The sequence below is a fragment of the Corella eumyota genome, chromosome 4 (genome assembly GCF_963082875.1).
Source record: "Corella eumyota chromosome 4, kaCorEumy4.1, whole genome shotgun sequence".
Classification (NCBI taxonomy): Eukaryota; Metazoa; Chordata; class Ascidiacea; order Phlebobranchia; family Corellidae; genus Corella; species Corella eumyota.
Window position 1 is genome coordinate 1,358,948 of NC_137493.1, and position 19,520 is coordinate 1,378,467.

At 28.6% G+C, this 19,520-nt stretch overlaps 4 protein-coding genes across 5 annotated transcripts; 2 read left to right on the forward strand and 2 right to left on the reverse strand.

Annotated features, from left to right (window-relative positions):
• Nucleotides 1–3,773: 3,773 nt before the first annotated feature.
• Nucleotides 3,774–5,410, reverse strand: LOC145749729 (beta-1,3-galactosyltransferase 5-like). Its single transcript, XM_082565573.1, has 5 exons — nt 5,304–5,410; nt 4,961–5,115; nt 4,631–4,853; nt 4,081–4,562; nt 3,774–3,802 (listed from the first exon to the last, which is right to left on the reverse strand). The coding sequence occupies exons 1-5, from the start codon at nt 5,402–5,404 to the stop codon at nt 3,774–3,776; spliced, it is 990 nt and encodes a 329-aa protein (XP_082421699.1). The 5' UTR covers nt 5,405–5,410.
• A 1,393-nt stretch (nt 5,411–6,803) lies between these two features.
• LOC145749730 (beta-1,3-galactosyltransferase 5-like) lies at nt 6,804–8,959 on the reverse strand. The gene is made up of 4 exons (XM_082565574.1): nt 8,774–8,959; nt 7,716–7,861; nt 7,433–7,655; nt 6,804–7,365 (listed from the first exon to the last, which is right to left on the reverse strand). Exons 1-4 carry the CDS (start codon nt 8,935–8,937, stop codon nt 6,804–6,806), a joined length of 1,095 nt encoding a protein of 364 aa, XP_082421700.1. The 5' UTR covers nt 8,938–8,959.
• Nucleotides 8,960–10,398: 1,439 nt separating this feature from the next.
• Nucleotides 10,399–11,676, forward strand: LOC145750585 (uncharacterized). Its single transcript, XM_082566656.1, has 2 exons — nt 10,399–10,628; nt 10,755–11,676. Exons 1-2 carry the CDS (start codon nt 10,546–10,548, stop codon nt 11,404–11,406), a joined length of 735 nt encoding a protein of 244 aa, XP_082422782.1. The 5' UTR covers nt 10,399–10,545; the 3' UTR covers nt 11,407–11,676.
• An 81-nt stretch (nt 11,677–11,757) lies between these two features.
• On the forward strand, nt 11,758–19,278 carry LOC145751304 (sodium/hydrogen exchanger 9-like). Of its 2 annotated transcripts, XM_082567417.1 has the most exons (14): nt 11,758–11,937; nt 12,220–12,422; nt 13,282–13,359; nt 13,498–13,574; nt 13,915–14,130; nt 14,566–14,842; nt 15,259–15,426; nt 16,093–16,204; nt 16,614–16,767; nt 17,024–17,108; nt 17,804–17,854; nt 18,072–18,151; nt 18,269–18,374; nt 18,555–19,278. In XM_082567417.1, exons 1-14 carry the CDS (start codon nt 11,790–11,792, stop codon nt 18,942–18,944), a joined length of 2,145 nt encoding a protein of 714 aa, XP_082423543.1. In that variant the 5' UTR covers nt 11,758–11,789; the 3' UTR covers nt 18,945–19,278. The 2 variants fall into 2 exon arrangements, with proteins under 2 accessions (XP_082423543.1, XP_082423544.1); XM_082567418.1 differs by lacking the exon at nt 17,804–17,854.
• The last annotated feature ends 242 nt before the right edge of the window (nt 19,279–19,520 follow it).

Sequence of the window (19,520 nt, forward strand, 5' to 3'; positions counted from 1 at the left end):
TCTCAAGTTGTACAAGTTTAAGATATTATTGACCTTATGATATAACCCCAACCCAGTCTTAAGTTGTACAAGTTTAAGACATTATTGACCTTATGATATTACCCCAACCCAGTCTCAAGTTGTACAAGTTTAAGATATCATTGATCTTATAATATTACCCCAACCCAGTCTCAAGTTGTACAAGTTTAAGACTTTATTGACTTTATAATATTACCCAACCCAGTCTCAAGATGTACAAGTTTAAGATATCATTGATCTTATAATATTACCCCAACCCAGTCTCAAGTTGTACAAGTTTAAGATATTATTAACCTCATGATATCACCCAACCCAGTCTCAAGATGTACAAGTTTAAGATATCATTGATCTTATAATATTACCCTAACCCAGTCTCAAGTTGTACAAGTTTAAGACTTTATTGACTTTATAATATTACCCAACCCAGTCTCAAGTTGTACAAGTTTAAGATATTATTGACCTTATGATATTACTTAAACCCAGTCTCAAGTTGTACAAGTTTAAGATATTATTGACCTTATGATATAACCCCAACCCAGTCTTAAGTTGTACAAGTTTAAGACATTATTGATCTTATGATATTACCCCAACCCAGTCTCAAGTTGTACAAGTTTAAGATATTATTGACCTCATGATATCACTTCAACCCAATCTCAAGTTGTACAAGTTCAAGTTATTATTGACCTTATAATATTACCCCAACCCAGTCTCAAGTTGTACAAGTTTAAGATATTGTTGACCTTATGATATAACCCCAACCCAGTCTCAAGTTGTACAAGTTTAAGATATTATTGACCTTATAATATAACCCTAACCCAGTCTCAAGTTGTACAAGTTTAAGATATTATTGACCTTATGATATAACCCTAACCCAGTCTTAAGTTGTACAAGTTTAAGACATTATTGACCTTATGATATTACCCCAACCCAGTCTCAAGTTGTACAAGTTTAAGATATTATTGACCTTATAATATTACCCTAACCCAGTCTCAAGTTGTACAAGTTTAAGACATTATTGACCTGATGATATTACCCCAACCCAGTCTTAAGTTGTACAAGTTTAAGATATTATTGACCTCATGATATTACCCCAACCCAGACTCAAGTTGTACAAGTTTAAGACATTATTAACCTCATGATATTACCCCAACCCAGTCTCAAGTTGTACAAGTTTAAGATATCATTGATCTTATAATATTACCCCAACCCAGTCTCAAGTTGTACAAGTTTAAGACTTTATTGACTTTATAATATTACCCAACCCAGTCTCAAGTTGTACAAGTTTAAGATATTATTGACCTTATGATATTACTTAAACCCAGTCTCAAGTTGTACAAGTTTAAGATATTGTTGACCTTATGATATAACCCCAACCCAGTCTCAAGTTGTACAAGTTTAAGATATTGTTGACCTTATGATATAACCCCAACCCAGTCTCAAGTTGTACAAGTTTAAGATATTATTGACCTTATAATATAACCCTAACCCAGTCTCAAGTTGTACAAGTTTAAGATATTATTGACCTTATGATATAACCCTAACCCAGTCTTAAGTTGTACAAGTTTAAGACATTATTGACCTTATGATATTACCCCAACCCAGTCTCAAGTTGTACAAGTTTAAGATATTATTGACCTTATAATATTACCCTAACCCAGTCTCAAGTTGTACAAGTTTAAGATATTATTGACCTTATGATATAACCCCAACCCAGTCTTAAGTTGTACAAGTTTAAGACATTATTGACCTGATGATATTACCCCAACCCAGTCTTAAGTTGTACAAGTTTAAGATATTATTGACCTCATGATATTACCCCAACCCAGACTCAAGTTGTACAAGTTTAAGACATTATTAACCTCATGATATTACCCCAACCCAGTCTCAAGTTGTACAAGTTTAAGATATCATTGATCTTATAATATTACCCCAACCCAGTCTCAAGTTGTACAAGTTTAAGACTTTATTGACTTTATAATATTACCCAACCCAGTCTCAAGATGTACAAGTTTAAGATATCATTGACTTTATAATATTACCCCAACCCAGTCTCAAGTTGTACAAGTTTAAGATATTATTGACCTTATGATATAACCCCAACCCAGTCTTAAGTTGTACAAGTTTAAGACATTATTGACCTTATGATATTACCCCAACCCAGTCTCAAGTTGTACAAGTTTAAGATATTATTGACCTCATGATATCACCCCAACCCAATCTCAAGTTGTACAAGTTCAAGTTATTATTGACCTTATAATATTACCCCAACCCAGTCTCAAGTTGTACAAGTTTAAGATATTGTTGACCTTATGATATAACCCCAACCCAGTCTCAAGTTGTACAAGTTTAAGATATTATTGACCTCATGATATCACCCCAACCCAATCTCAAGTTGTACAAGTTTAAGTTATTATTGACCTTATAATATTACCCCAACCCAGTCTCAAGTTGTACAAGTTTAAGATATTGTTGACCTTATGATATAACCCCAACCCAGTCTCAAGTTGTACAAGTTTAAGATATTATTGACCTTATAATATAACCCTAACCCAGTCTCAAGTTGTACAAGTTTAAGATATTATTGACCTTATGATATAACCCCAACCCAGTCTTAAGTTGTACAAGTTTAAGACATTATTGACCTTATGATATTACCCAACCCAGTCTCAAGATGTACAAGTTTAAGATATCATTGATCTTATAATATTACCCCAACCCAGTCTCAAGTTGTACAAGTTTAAGATATTATTGACCTTATGATATTACTTAAACCCAGTCTCAAGTTGTACAAGTTTAAGATAATATTAACCTTATGATATAACCCCAACCCAGTCTTAAGTTGTACAAGTTTAAGACATTATTGACCTTATGATATTACCCCAACCCAGTCTCAAGTTGTACAAGTTTAAGATATCATTGATCTTATAATATTACCCCAACCCAGTCTCAAGTTGTACAAGTTTAAGATATTATTAACCTCATGATATCACCCAACCCAGTCTCAAGATGTACAAGTTTAAGATATCATTGATCTTATAATATTACCCCAACCCAGTCTCAAGTTGTACAATTTTAAGATAATATTGACTTTAGGATATTACCCCAACCCAGTCTCAAGTTGTACAATTTTAAGATAATATTGACTTTAGGATATTACCCCAACCCAGTCTCAAGTTGTACAAGTTTAAGATATTATTAACCTCATGATATCACCTCAACCCAGTCTCAAGTTGTACAAGTTTAAGATATTATTAACCTCATGATATCACCCCAACCCAGTCTCAAGTTGTACAAGTTTAAGATATTATTAACCTCAGGATATTACCTTTACCCAGTCTCAAGTTGTACAAGTTTAAGATAATATTGACCTTATGATATAACCCCAACCCAGTCTCAAGTTGTACAAGTTTAAGATATTATTAACCTCAGGATATTACCTTTACCCAGTCTCAAGTTGTACAAGTTTAAGATATTATTAACCTCATGATATCACCCCAACCCAGTCTCAAGTTGTACATGTTTAAGATATTATTAACCTCAGGATATTACCTTTACCCAGTCTCAAGTTGTACAAGTTTAAGATAATATTGACCTTATGATATAACCCCAACCCAGTCTCAAGTTGTACAAGTTTAAGATATTATTAACCTCAGGATATTACCTTTACCCAGTCTCAAGTTGTACAAGTTTAAGATAATATTAACCTTATGATATAACCCTAACCCAGTCTCAAGTTGTACAAGTTTAAGATATTATTAACTCTTTGACATAACCCCAGCCCAGCCTTGATATATACATATAGAAATTATTGTTATAGAAATTATGAACTGGACTTTTATTATTTCAAGGTTTTTTCGCTATTTTAATATTTTTTATTTTTTTAAAAAATTGTATTTGCAACCTTATTGTAATATATCATTAAACATTAAGCTAATAAAACGAACACAACAGACCTAAATCATTTTTTCTTTAATCAGATTAGAAAAAGATTTTAATGAAAACAAACATCAGTTAAATTTAATGAATTATAAATAGGACTCCATCCTTTTTCAACTTTTGTACTTAACGCATGCCCCTTCTTATTATTATAATGAGTTGCTATATTTAACTTATGCTCTACGACCATTTCATCTGGCATTCCAATCTTATGACGTAACACTCCGGTCACCCATACGTCATCAAGCGCAAGTGGTTTAGTCGTTCTAGCGATTTGGAATAATTGTTCAATAATACTAACACTGGTTGTATATAAACCACCTAGACATGTTTTAGGAAATGTTGGCCACTTAAAATCTTTTTCTGTCATTGTACTTTTGGTTCCCAATCCTCTTAAAGGGTATATACCATCGAGTTTTTTGTACGTGCAAATAATAGGAAACTCTGGCCATTTGTTCTCTATTGTGGAGTTTATATTTTGATCGACAAGTTGTTTAAGAAGCGAAATATTAACAAGAAAGTCGTCGTCTCCAGATGAGTAAAAGATCGAGGAAGGAAGGCGGGAACTTGACCATTGCATTCCCGCCAACGTTTTCAGGACCACGTTCCTTGAAAAATAAAAAAATGATTAAAAAATAAATAAAATAATTTTGTCTTAATTTTATTTAAGATTTACTTATAATCGTCAGGTCCATCAAATTGTAAAATATCTTTATATCTTTCGCTTTCTTCTTTGAGTAGACTTTGTTTACTATTTGGCGGATTACCAACAACAAAAATTGTGTGAAATTTTACGCTATTTAAGTAGCTCACGGACGCCCACGTGCGGCGAAGTAATTCTCGATTGATATTATTTTTGGCTGCCGACTTTATAAAGAAAACCATCTGCCAAGAAGTTTCTACAAAAATTATTAAAAATAATTTTTCATTTTTCAAGTTTTTTATTAAATTTTTTTTAATGTTTAGATGTTTTATAGAATTACAAAAATTAATATTATTTTTATACCTTTAGAATGGACACAATTCCGAGTGTTGTTTAAAGTTAATTCAGGTTCTATTAGGTAAACAATTTTAGGCATGACGTAATCGTTGACGTCACTTAAATTGAACTTGGTTATGACGTCATCAATAGTAGGAGAGTCTACAACAGGTTTGACATTTCTAAAAAGGGATTGTTTAAAACATGTAAGGCCTAACAAATTAAGAATTAATTGTAAAATTTTAACAATTTTTATAGATTAAAAAATTTAATTAGATAGCGGTTAACCATTAACTAATATTGGAATTTACTTTTCATATTGAATTTTATGGTTTCACATGCTAGTCTAAATACTGAACTATATTATTACCCCCGTTTTCTGAGTTGGTTTATAAGCAAGGACTGCAACGTAAAAATTGCTGTTGCCAATAAATAAATAAACACCAACAAATATGCTTTTATTTTAAACATTTTAAATATTTTATTCTAAAACGTAATAGGAAGTTAAATATGTTATTCGTAGCGAGTATTTTTACTCGTAAATGTTAAAAAAGGCAATATATATTTAGTTTTGCTTCAATACTTAACTTTAATCTAACTTTGGGTTTGGTGACCATGCCATAATATACTTAAAATCTTTATGTAAACATTAATACTTTTGGCATGTTTTAAATCATTAATTTGATTTTGACATTTTTTCCCGTTGCATTGTTGTAATATTAATTGTATATTGTATTCATTATTCACTTTTATCAATGTGCGAAAAACCAAAATAAAAAAATAAATAACTATTTTGCGCTTTAGTTAAAGTTAAAACTATAATATACACTCTTTTAATATTAAAAGATACTTCTTAAAGAAACTGATGCTCTAGGCTAAAACCACAACTTTTCTGTAACCGCTGAGGTCTGTTTAGTTTCAAATTAAATTATTTTTATGAGGTATTTTCCAATAAAAAAGAACTTCATAAATTTTTATTATTTAACCAGCGGTAATGGTTCTCTATATTTAGCACAACTCAACATTATTTTTGAGTACAGTATACAATTTAATTTATGTTTATTTATTACTCAAGTTTTTAACAACTTAAATTTACCTGCTTATAACATTAACTTCCTCTTACAATATAGAACATATAATCAGTCATTTAATGATGTTATTTACATCCTACAATACGACATTACAAATTTTCTCTATTCGGTTTAATGTTAAAAATTGGTCATAAAAGTTGAAAGCTTATACTTGGTTATGCCTTGTCTAAAGCTAGCTCGATTTACCATTAAGCTCTAAATTATGATATCAAGCTTATTCGATGATTACTCCCTATGACACACGGTCTTGCTATGTTTGTTTTGTCTGGTTTTAGTTAAATATTAAAAATGATTAATTTTGACAACGGTTAAAGCTGTCTTCGTTAAAAATTTACAAAACCCTTTTTTAAATATATCTTTATCCTCGATGTGGGAAAGTCAAATGCGGGACTTAAACATAAAGTAACATTTGTTACCCAGACCCAGTGTCGAGTTGCCTGTGGCAGTTTGGGATATTATAGATTATAATTGCCCAATAATTATGCTGCTGATTAAGTGCTGACTCAGCAGAAGTTTATACTGTTTATAGCGCCTTACTCAAGGGTGCTACAGCATGAGAGCAGTGGGGATTAAACCCACAACCTCATGTGTGGTGTAGCAAGTGTTATTACCACTACACCACGCTGCCAGTAAATTAGTTATAATTGCCTGATATTTAAGCTACTAATTGGTATTGGCTTAGCAGTAGTTTAAAATGTTTATGTCGCTTTACTTAACATAAAACTACGGTTTAATTTTTTTAATTTTTTTTATTTTGTTGACAAAATCGGATAATTATTTTACTTGTAATGACAAATATTATCCCCAAATTGTTTATAAATTTTCCGCCAATCTTCGCTCATAAATTCCCGCGAGGATTCAAATTTTTTCCCCTTGTAACCATTATAATGAGTCGCAATATTCAATTCATGTGTCACAACCATTTCGTCCGGCATTCCAAGCTTCTGACGTAACAACCCCGTAACCCATACGTCATCAAGGTCAATCGAGATAGAAGTCTTTGAAACGTTAAACAATTGACCAATAACTCTGACGTCACTAGTATATAAACCACCCAAGCATGACTTTGGAAAAGTTGTCCATTTGTAGTCGGTTTTTGAGATCCAGTTTTTTGTTTTTTTAACTCGATTTGGTTTTTCATATTTAAGTTTCTTATATGAGCAAATAATTGGAAATTCCGGCCATTCGTGATAATTTAAACCTTTTATATTTTTATCGACAAGTTGTTTAAGAAGCGAAATATCAACAAGAAAGTCGTCGTCTCCAGATGAGTAAAAGATCGAGGAAGGAAGGCGGGAACTTGACCACTGCATTCCCGCCAACGTTTTCAGGACCACGTTCCTTGAAAAATAAGGAAAAACGATTAAAAAAAACGAAAAATTTTGTCTTAATTTTATTTGAGATTTACTTATAATCGTCAGGTCCATCAAATTGTAAAATATCTTTGTATCTTTCGCTCTCTTCGTTTAACAGCTCTTTGTTACCATCTGGCGGATTGCCAACAACGAAAATTGTGTAAAATTTTGCGCCATTTAAGTAACTCACGGACGCCCACGTGCGGCGCAGCAATTCTCGTCTGACGTAATTTTTGGCAGCGGATTTAATAAAGAAAACCATCTGCCAAGATACATCTGTAATACATAAAGACTTTAATTATTACTCTATGACGTCATAGTATTATCGTGTCATACCTTTGTTCTCAAGACAATTGTCTGTGTAGTTTAAATTCAATTCAGGCTCTTTTAAAAATCGAAACAATGGTCTGATGAGGTCATAATCATCACGTGGTATCATTATTTCGTCATGATTTGGCTGTCGCGTGGTCGTTGCTTGCGTTCTTATAAAAACAAAATTTATATTTTTAAAGATTTCTACTCAAAGTTGATGACGTCATTCAAACCGTAAACAAACGACATATTATTACAATTTTGAACAAACAAATTACTTGTAAAATTGGTACGTAAACATGTTAATATTTATGTTAAACATTTCTCTGTTTTTTTAACGAATTTAAATGAGGAATTCTACTTTTTAACAATTCTAAATACGTTGTTATTTCACAATAGTATATACGCTTTAAAACTTCGCAATTAGAAAGTAATTATAATTTTAACTGAAGATACAAAAACTTAAAAATAAAAAATTTTCACACGACAATGAAAATACATTATGTTAATTGCGCAATAATGAATAACAATAATTCATGTATAATGTCAATTAAGTTGGGAAAAATTTTTTTTGGACAAAAAAAAAATTTTTAAAGAATGAGTCAACTGAGGTTTTTAAAATACAAATTTAACTTTAAATGAATGTAAAGTAGGTTATGATTTTACTAACAAAAAACTTTAATTTACGACCAAAACGGGCGTTATTAGTATTTCGACGACGATAACAAAACTTTATAAAATTACAAATTTTGTGCTTTTATTTAGGTTAACCAAACAACATGGGGTTTAGGTTTATATTTCTACTGCTTACAAATTATAGTAATATTAGAAAAAGATATATTTTATGTTTATTTAATGACATTTTGGCAACTAATATAACTCGACAACAGCCGTGTGCTGTAATTAAATTGTTACAACTTAAGGTTGAGTGGGAGTATTTATATTTATGCTATAACTTTAATTAATAAAAACTAAGGCTTTAATAAAACATTAACAAAATACCAACTTAATTATATCTGAACCTTATCTAACTTATCTTATTTTGATGACTTATTAAACACCTTTATACCACATATACTTACGTTTTTTCAGTGCGACATTTCTTGGGTAAATATCTTTGTTTTTCCCGTTCCACTGTTTTTCTATTCAGCTCATAACTCGTTATATAAATTTGAAATAGTTGGCCCATAAGAAAACCGACCAAAAACAAGATAAACAAAATGGTTACTAATCTAGTAGTCTTCATTTTAAAGCACTGTATTTTTAAATACAACTGTAATAGAAAACAGTTTTTAAAGTGTTGTTAAATAACACCTTGTTTATATTTGTTGCTATTTTTAAAACGAAACCTAATAAAAATATTTCTTTATCTAAATTGGGCGTAGGCTGTGTTAAAAAAACATTATTTTTTATGCAAACATGATAATATACATCTTAGTTATTTACATTACTTCAATTAACATTATTCTTATATCAACTAACATAAAAATTTGATAAAGTTTTATAATAAACAAACATAAACTTTTACAAACACATATTTCTTTATGTCTGGTCTATCCTTATTTTGCAATTTAAGTTTTAATTAAGCCGCCTTTCTATTTTCGAAGAGTAAGTTTTTTTAATTGTGACGTCACAGAGTGCAGGATATCGTAATCTCACGTTTAAGTAAGGAACTGAGAAAGCGACAAAAATTTAATAAACAAACAACAATCTTAAGCAAAATCGTTTGGAAATTTTTAGTAAATCTTTATTTTGCTTCAAATTTTTTTATTTAAACCCATTTTTTTCTATAAAAAAAACTTGTTTTTAATATTGGATAAATGAAATTGTTGATTTAAAAGTGAAATTTTACGTGGGCACCTTCTATTTCCTTTATAAATTTTAACTTAGTAATTTATGTGGTGTTGTTTGTTATCAATTTGTTTTAAAATTACCTTCTAAAAACTGTAAAATTTGAATATTAAAATTTAGTATTAAGTTTAATTGGAGATGTTGTTTAGTCATAGTAAATAATATCTAAATGGAATTTTTATGTGAAAACAATGTGGTGTTTGTGACGACATTTTTGCTTAGTCAGTGCACTCAAACCATCTCCTGCTTGCAATTATAGTTAAATAAAAAATCGGTGAATTTTGTAATTTTATTTATTTAAATTATCCTAAATTAACATAGTATTAAAATACAAAAATACAAGAATAAATGTAAAACACTTTATAATGTTACATTATTATAAGTATTAAAAAGTTCTTAAAAGCTTTAAAAAAAATAAAGTATTAAAATATTTGCCAAAAAATTTGTTAGTACTTCTTGTATTTAACAGGTGTGCCCACGTGACCTTAGGGTTTTACGTAAAAATGTAAACAACATCACGTGAATGGAGTTGTGTTTCCAAAATTAAAACTTGACTTTTTATACAAAAAGACGAATTCTTTAAAAACTATTAGTTAGTCTTTAAAACATTAATTTGTATAACATGAAAAAGTTAAAAAAACGATTTTTAAAATTGGTGCGTTATTTCGCCAATATAAGGAAAAAATGCCTGTTTTTAAATGTGTGTCAATATAAAATGATTTGGAAACACTACAACAATCGGGATTCTAGAATTCTGCATTACTGTTTTTTTTTCGTTACTGTTTAGTTTATTTTTTGTAGCGATTTATTTTCTATTTTTATCTATTGTGTTATTAATTTGTTAATAATAAATTAGCTTTAAATGTTAACTGTTTCTTACTTGAATAAATAAATTATATTTTGTTTTAAGTAAATCGTTATACTATTCTGCTATTAGAAAACTATAAACGCTTTTAGTTTTCAAGTTTTAAATTTTGGAGATTTTTTATTTTAATTTAAAATCATGAAAATCAAATATGAAAGTGGAGTAAGCGGTTATATTGATGTTTCACACATGGAATTTTATCCAGACCAAGCAAAAGGATGGTTAAGTCCGTTATTTTTCGTTAAACATTTTGAGTTATTACGGCAAACGATTTCAGCACAAATCTATATTGCTGGGCAAGATAAGAACCAACATTTTAACAAAAACCAACGAATTTTTATTATCAGGCAGCAAATACATTTCACTGAACACCTAAAATCATTCTTGGAGAATCTGTCAGAATATTCTGCAACAAAAAAAGATGAGGCTTTATTGAAATTTATTCACACTACTGCAAAGATAAGAAATTCATCAGGAATATATCATGTTGAGGTGAAAGAAAATGGTAACGGTAAAACGCTTGCTTATGGTAACAGCATAGTTGTTAGGGTTAATGAAAACAGAAGACCAGCGCCATTTTCAAACCAATTTCGAAGTTTTGTCGAAAACCATCAAGTTTCGAACCCAATTTTTGATACGATGGAGGTTTTAAAAGTGATAAAAACCGTACCAGAAGATGCAAGGGTGTACCAATGGTCCCGCAAACTTACACACTTTGATACAGACCATAATGGCCACACTAACAACTCAGTTTACTTTCTTTTACCATTTGATTGTCTAGCTCATGCAATACATGAAGGAGTTATAACTTCTGTTCCGAAGAATCTAAATGAAATGTTAATTGACAGCTTTGCTTTTGAAGTTGCGAAGGAGACGAAGGAAGGTCAAATTATGAGCGCCATCGTGTGGGAAGGGCTGCCGTTAAATTTTAATTTTATTATGATGGTCGAGGATAAACATGTGGCATATTTAAAACTTATTTTTCAGTCCAAAAATTAAATCATATTTTTGTTTAAAAATAAAAATGTTTAATTTCCGAATATAGATAAATAATTTATTGATTAGTTTATTTTAAATATATATGTTGGATTTTGTTTCTATTTATTTATTAAAAAATATTTTTATGTTTAATGTTTATGTAAACATTTAAATAATTCTTGTGATTTTTTTACAAATTTAAGCAGTGTTTATGTAGCTTATATATGCAATTAATTTAATGCATTTAAACCTATTGTTATGACAATTATTTATATGTTGCAATTATTTTTTCCAGACCTTATGCAATTTTGTATCCTCTTTATTATTCTATATATTATTTTAATAATTTTTTTTAATTTTAACAGATGTTAATTTAAATTTATAAAATTTAACAAAATCAAAGCATGGAAACTGCTGAAGAGAAACATCGCACTGATAGTGCAAATTTATTATTATTTGTTGCACTTTTGATGCTAACAATATTCACAATTTGGATTTTTAAACATAAAAGGATTCGTTTTGTACATGAGACTGGGTTGGCTATTCTGTATGGTAAGTTAAAAAATATTGTTTTAAATATAGTTTTGGAATAAGTACAAAAGTTTGTCTTAATAATATTTTCCATATTTCTTGTTAATTTGAAGTTGCAAAATGTTTTATTAATTAAAATGTGAATGGTGTAACTTAGTACTACATCTTTTACTGAAGTGAAATTAAGTTGGTTAATTTTACAATAATATAAACCAAATTGTATCTTGTCAATTATTTTATTCATTATAATATTTCTACATTATTTTTTCAGTTTTAATTTATAAGTTTTTGATTGTTTTCCAGGATTAATTATTGGAGTTTTGATTCGATATACCAGCAAAGAGCAAGGCACTGTAGAATCAGCTTACCTACCATGCAATAACACTCAACGAACTACCCCTGCAATATTAGAGATCAACATTAATGGAACAAATCAAACATATGCTCATACTCTTCAGTTTACAAATTGTCCAAACGTTACTTTCACTAATAAAGAATTACAAAAGGTAAATACATGAACTTTGCAAGTTTTTTCAGCTTATTTTTTCGACAATTTCTTTTACTTTAATACATTAGATATACTGTAAATTACAAAGGTTATACTGTATATTATTGGAGTGAAAATAATACTTGGTTTCAAACAATATTGTATTGGCAATATTTAAGTTAAGATAAATGTAAATAAACTGTTTTGTCAGCGAACAAAAACATTTTTATTAATAACATAAGGAATATATTTTGACACAATTTTATGACTAAATATATCTAAGTTAAGATTTAATAAAGGCATGTTTAAAGTTTAATAAAAGCTCCTTTTTATAGTTTATTTACATGTTATAAAATATAGAACTCTTAGTCGTAAAAATGTGTTTAAATATTTTTCCTATGTTATTAATAATTTATAAAAGGTGTAACTGTTTTTACTTATGACATCACAACACAAAACTATTACCATTATATTTTAATAATTTGAATCCAATGTACTTTGTAGTTAGTCATTTCATAAGGATTTCCTTTTGTCATATTCATAGCCTAATGTTAGTCATCAACTATTAATAAAATACAAAATTAAGACTGAAAGTATGTGCAATGCATTCATATGTTCTGCATTTGTACAAAGCCAATGGAACTGTGTTAAAGATTTTTATTTAATAGAACAACCTATTTTACTTTAGCATTTTTGCTTTAACATAAATCTAAGTTTTTATAATTTTACACTCTGCTAATATGAAAGTGTTAATTTACTTTCGATTTCTTTTTAGTTTATTTAAATATGCTATGTATATAGGCTATATCTTTAAATCATAATTCAAAAAATTGTGCTACTTTTATTTGACCTTCTATTGATTAAAATTATTTTTTTAGGTTACTTTTGATCCTGAATTATTTTTCAACATTCTTTTGCCCCCAATTATATTTTATGCAGGCTACAGTCTAAAAAAAGTAAGATCTTACATTAATTTTCTACTTCAAAATATGGCTTAAAATAATCAACATAATTAATATTAAATACCATTTTTAAGTTAAAGGTGGTGTTAGACTCTTAATCTTAGTATTTCTGTTAACAACTTTTTTTTTTAGAGACATTTTTTTCGAAATATTGGATCGATTTTAACTTTTGCTTTTATGGGAACTTTTGTTTCAGCTTTTGTTATCGGGTAAGTTATATATCTAACTTTACTAATTTTAATATTTTAGTATAATAGTATTTAAATTTTAAGCAGTAGTTTTTTTAAATATATTTTCGTGTTTATGTTTATTCCTGATGTCAGAAGGTCGACTTCACAGCTTAAAAATAGAGCAATAATTGTTACTTTAATCCAGTTTTAAGTTGACTTCGGCAGTTCTGAATATTATTGATTAAAACTGCCTTCTATATAGGCTCATTTTTCTTGTTCAATTTGTTTATATGTGATTTAAATATTTACGCATTATATTTTTGTATAACAATACTGTGATTATGATTAATTCTAATATTCCTTAAACTTATCTTTACAGCGGAATAACGTACGGATTTGTCTTAATTATGCTCTCCTATGTTCCTGGATTACAGTTTGGTTTCGTTGACTGTTTGTTGTTTGGGGCGATAATATCAGCCACCGACCCGGTCACAGTTCTTGCCGTGTTTAAGGACCTTAAAGTTGATGTCAATTTGGATGCTTTGCTTTTTGGGGAAAGTGTTTTAAATGATGCAGTGGCCATTGTGCTTGTATCGTAAGTTTGTTTAATAAATATTTTTTTAATTTTTAAATTTCTTTGAAATATTGAAAAATTGTGTTGTGAAACGTATATGTTGTGAAAACGTATAAATATTTTTAAGTTTAATTCCTAGAGCTGTATAATAATAGTTAAATTAAATTGGTAAACTGTTAAGTTCTGAAAAAATAACATGTAAACAAAATAGTCTATAGGGACTAAAATCTAAAAATTGTTTTTTTAGTTTTATATAAAATCAATTTCTTTAAAATCAATACCAATTTATACAATCAAGTTTGGTCAGCTACCCTTTGTATAAACTTTTTATAAAGCTTTTGTTAAACAATTATAAAAAAATGTTTCATAAAATCATTTTATAAGAAACAAAACTTAACATTAGTAATGGGCATATTCATATAATATTTTTACTAAATATTGATTTTAATTTTTTAGATCCATTAAGAAATATCAACAGGCTAGCGCGAGTGAGTTTGATTCTGGTGCATTTTTCAGTGCACTGGGTTCATTTATTGGCGTATTCTTGGGCTCATTTGTAATAGGAGGTCTTGTGAGTGTAGCCACTGCATTGATGTTTAAATTCACCAAAATTGGACAATTTCCTGTACTTGAAACCTCAATATTTTTCCTTATGAGCTGGGCATCGTTTCTTTTAGCTGAAGCGATCGGTTTGACTGGAATTGTAGCGGTTTTGTTTTGTGGAATTACGCAGGTGAATATTTGTTTATTATTGCTTGATATTTATTATTATTTTGTACACTTTAGATTACTGGTGTTTTTGTGTGTTTAAAAACATACTTCAGATATTTTTGTATTTTGTTTATTATATTTTTTTTTAAATTTTTTAAATAATGTATGTTTACAAAATTTATTTAAAAGACTTACAATTACTTTAAACTATATTTTTTTATGTTTTTCTAAATATTCTTCTTAACAAAAATATATTCATAAAATTAAGTAAACTTTTACTTTATCATAGAAATAAAATACCCAACAAAAAATACCCAAAGCCAAATCAATTTTCACATTTTTAGTAACATTTAGTTGTAAATTAACCTTTATTTTAGTATTAACTCAACTTAATTAACAAAACTTTTTAATATATTAACCTTGTTTATTTGAATACAGGCCCACTACACTTACAACAATTTGTCGAATGAATCGAAAACTCGAACCAAAGAACTATTTGAACTCTTAAACTTCCTGGCAGAGAACTTTATATTCAGTTACATGGGAGTCTCCATGTTTACATTTGATCATCATCAGTTTCAACCTATCTTCATTGCTGGAGCTTTTGTAAGTGACTTTTTGGGTTGTTTTTAGTATTTTTAACATGGATAAACGAATAATATATATATTTTTTGTATATATCTTTATCCTCGATGTGGGAAAGTCTAATGCACGACTTAAAACATAGAGTAACATTAGTTACTCTGACCCAGTCTTGAGTTGCCTGTGGCAGTTTGGGATATTATTGTTTATAATTGCCTGATAATTATGCTGCTGATTAAGTGCTGGCTCAGCAGGAGTTCATACCGTTTATAGCGCCTTAATCAAGGGCGCTACAGCATGAGATCAGTGGGAATTGAACCCACGACCTCATGGTGGTGTAGCAAGTGTTCTTACCACTACACTACGCAGCCGGTGAATATAATATAAAATGTGTAACATAAAACCTTTTTGCAAATGCCATTACTCTGTTTTTAAAGGCAATTTTTGCAAAATATATTATGGGTATTGTTACCTGTTTTTTTTTATAAAATCTTAAAATTAGAAGGATGAAAACATTTAAAATTAAATTTAAACAAATATGTTTTTAGTTTATTTTACTGCTATTAAATATCAAAAATTGAATAATTAAAACCATTTTTGATTAACATTTAAACAAATGTGTTAGATTAATAGGTCAAAATTTTTGTAAATTCTACATTTTCACTTTGCCAAAATTTTCCATATTTTTAGCTAGCAGTAATAATATCACGAGCATGTAACGTCTACCCACTTTCCTTTCTGTTAAACTTGGGTCGAAAAAGGAAGATTCCTTATAGCATGCAACACATGATGATGTTTGCAGGTAACTTAATATTACTTGTCATATAATCTATAGATAACGTAGTTAAATTTGGATGATAAATATATAAATATGTAAATTCAAATCATAGGCCTACAAATAAAACTCCCATTTGTGGTGCATGGGTGAACTGCCACAGGTAAATATTAGATGGGAGTTGCTACCATATTATGACAATTAAAATGCTAGTTGTAGGGCGGGACTAGTAAAAACTAAGTTTGGCTCATCTTATTAAGATGTAACTTATTGTTTACTAAAGGTAAAATTAAAAATAAAAACATACGTTATATATAATTAATTATAGAATAAAAAATAAAAAATTTAGTTTTTTTTGAATCTTTGCACAAATTTTTAAACCCATAGGTCACCAAAAAATTTTATATTTTTATAGAGAAACATTTTATTATTACAGGTTTGCGCGGAGCTATAGCTTTCACATTAGCCATCCGTGAGACTTGCACTCAGGGTCAGCAGATGATATTTAGCACAACTTTGTTGATTGTGTTTGTTACTGTATGGGTGTTAGGTGGGGGAACCACTCAGATGCTAACCTGGCTCAATATTAAGTAAGTTTTTGTCAGTATTCAATTTTTTTTTAATTTTTGTGAAATCTATATTGCAAGGAAATCTCGCAAGTTTTAATGCTTTATACTGTTGTTTATCGCAATAAATTTACTTTTTAACAAGCTGATTTTTTGCATTTTTTAAATTCCTGTAATGTGGATATTTTTTATGCTAAGTCAACTTTGTTACTTTTTATCAAGTTTGTCAATAATGTAATCCTAATTATTACATCAAAGTAACTTTATTATGACATCACAGAGTTGGAGTTGATCCTGATGCTGCCCAACCAACAGAAGTGAACGAAAATCAATCAAACTCGGCAACCACTACCACTGGAGGGCAGGTGAGTTACTTTGGTTATCATGGTAACAACATGATTTTAATGCAATTTTCAAGGATTTTATATTCAAAGTCTATTTATATATGAAAAAGCTTAGTGGACTTTAAATATATGCATGTCGAATTAATATAAATACAAAATAAATAAAACTGCCATTTGTGGTGTGCTGGGTAAATTATCACAAGCAAATATTATTTGAGAGTTGCAACCATATTACAACAATAAATATCCCTACTGTAGGGTGGGTTATCAACTAGATTTTTCAATCTATAAGATTTTATTCAAAAAAATGTTTTTTAAACTTCAAAATTGTTGCATTATAATCATGTTGTTAACTTATTTGTTGTTTTTACCTGTAAGCAACACTGTTGTAGTGTTTGTGGTGTGGTCACAATTAATATTAATTTTTTATTTGCCATGATTGAATGTAGTTAAAATATTCAAGTATTTTGGTGAAAAAAATATGTTTATTAAATCTATTAACATCTGTGTTGCGTGAAATGTTTCGGGTATTTATTTTTTATGTTTTCAGTTATTTTTTTTCTACTAAAAATTTATATATTTGTATAAAATATATATCTCTATTTGTTGTCTTTTGAAAAAAAAAATTTAAAATTAGTAGTTTTATACAGAGAAAAAATATAATTTATAAACTTTTTAAAATATTGAAGTAAAATAAAAAACAATTTTATTAAAAGGCTGATTATGATTTTCAATATACGTTCTTAACACCTTCATATAATAACCAAGTAAGTTCGTATGTTTGCACGCTTGTTCGTTTGTGTTTTTTTTACGTTTTTACTGGTTTTGTCATTTTTTTAAAAATTTGCATGAGCATGTGAATTAAAACACTACCGTAAAATCTTTTTACTAAACTTCAAAAGTTTGCAAACTTATTTTACTAACATATTATTTAACATTTTAATTTATAAAATCATTATAATAAATCCGGTTATGACATCATAGACTGAACAGACCAATCAGAGAGGAGGAAAATATGCTGACAGTGCTGCTATGTTTAAATATTGGTACAAGTTTGACCAATAGTATCCTTTTAAACCTTTTTCTTAATTATAGGAATATAAAAGAATATTAAAATTATTACTGATACTGTTTTAAATTTAAATGAAATATTTATCCTTAACCCATCCTAACCATTCAAGTTACCTGAAACCAATTTTAACTCATGCTGGTCCACCATTGACCACCACTTTACCAAATTGCTGCCATCCAATTGCCAGTTGCTTAACCAGTCCCAGAGCTTATGCTGTAAGTTTGAAAAATTTTTATAAAAAATACTTTAAAATTTATTTATAGATTTTAACCTTAATCATATTAAAATATAATTTTTTTAAGGATCATAAAGTATAAAAAATGGTTTTAAAATTAATGGTTATTTTTTGCTACAATTTTTTTGCAATTTAATTTTAATTTAATTTTAAATTTTAGCAAGAAATAGACGAAGAGAGTGACACTGACTTTATCCTCGATGATAGTCACATGACAGTTACAACTCCACCTCCCGTTACCATCGACAACCTGGAGGGAGTTCACCATGTAACCAACCTTTCAACTGGTTCTTTTCAATCTGGTTTAGAAAATAAACCACCTTCTGGTGATTCTCAGACACCAAATAATGTGGTTTTAAAAGTGCCAGAAAATGGTGTTTCTGAAAACACCAGTGCATCAAATAATGGTTCTCTAGCACCAGATAATAATGGTCCTGCAACCATAGAGACCAATTCACAACAACCAATAACTTTTGCAACCATACATCAGAATTATGGTAATGATATGGTTCCTAATGTAAATGGTCCAACCAGTGAAGTAAATACATGAAAATATTTTTTTATTTTAATGGTGTTTTCTGCAAAATATTAACCATTCTTTAACTAGAAACCATTATTTAAAATAACGCAATAACTTTATTCCATTTTGCAATTATAATGTTAAAAATTTATTAATTATGTTTTTTTTATTTTATGTTATATTAAAAAATATTTATTCCAAGTTTTACCTGTAATTGTAATCATATATTTCTATACTGAACTAAATATTCAATGTTTGTAGAGGAATTTTTACAAATATTTTCACATTTATTCCATATTAAACTTATACACAACAATATAACGATAATAAATATTTTCTTGTTTGCTATAAATGACATTATTTAACACACTGTATTTATGTTATTATAGTAATAATATATTTCATTTGTATATATTGCATTGCCTATTTGTAAATTGTTTAAATTTAATATTTGTCGTGTACTAATGATGTTTTATAAGCCATTTTGGGTTGAATAATTTATTTAAATTTACACAAAAATTTGGAAATTTAAACTTTTTGGGTTTTGCCTTTTTAGCAGAATGTAGTTATTTTACCTATGCACTACCAACAAACTATCAAACTTTA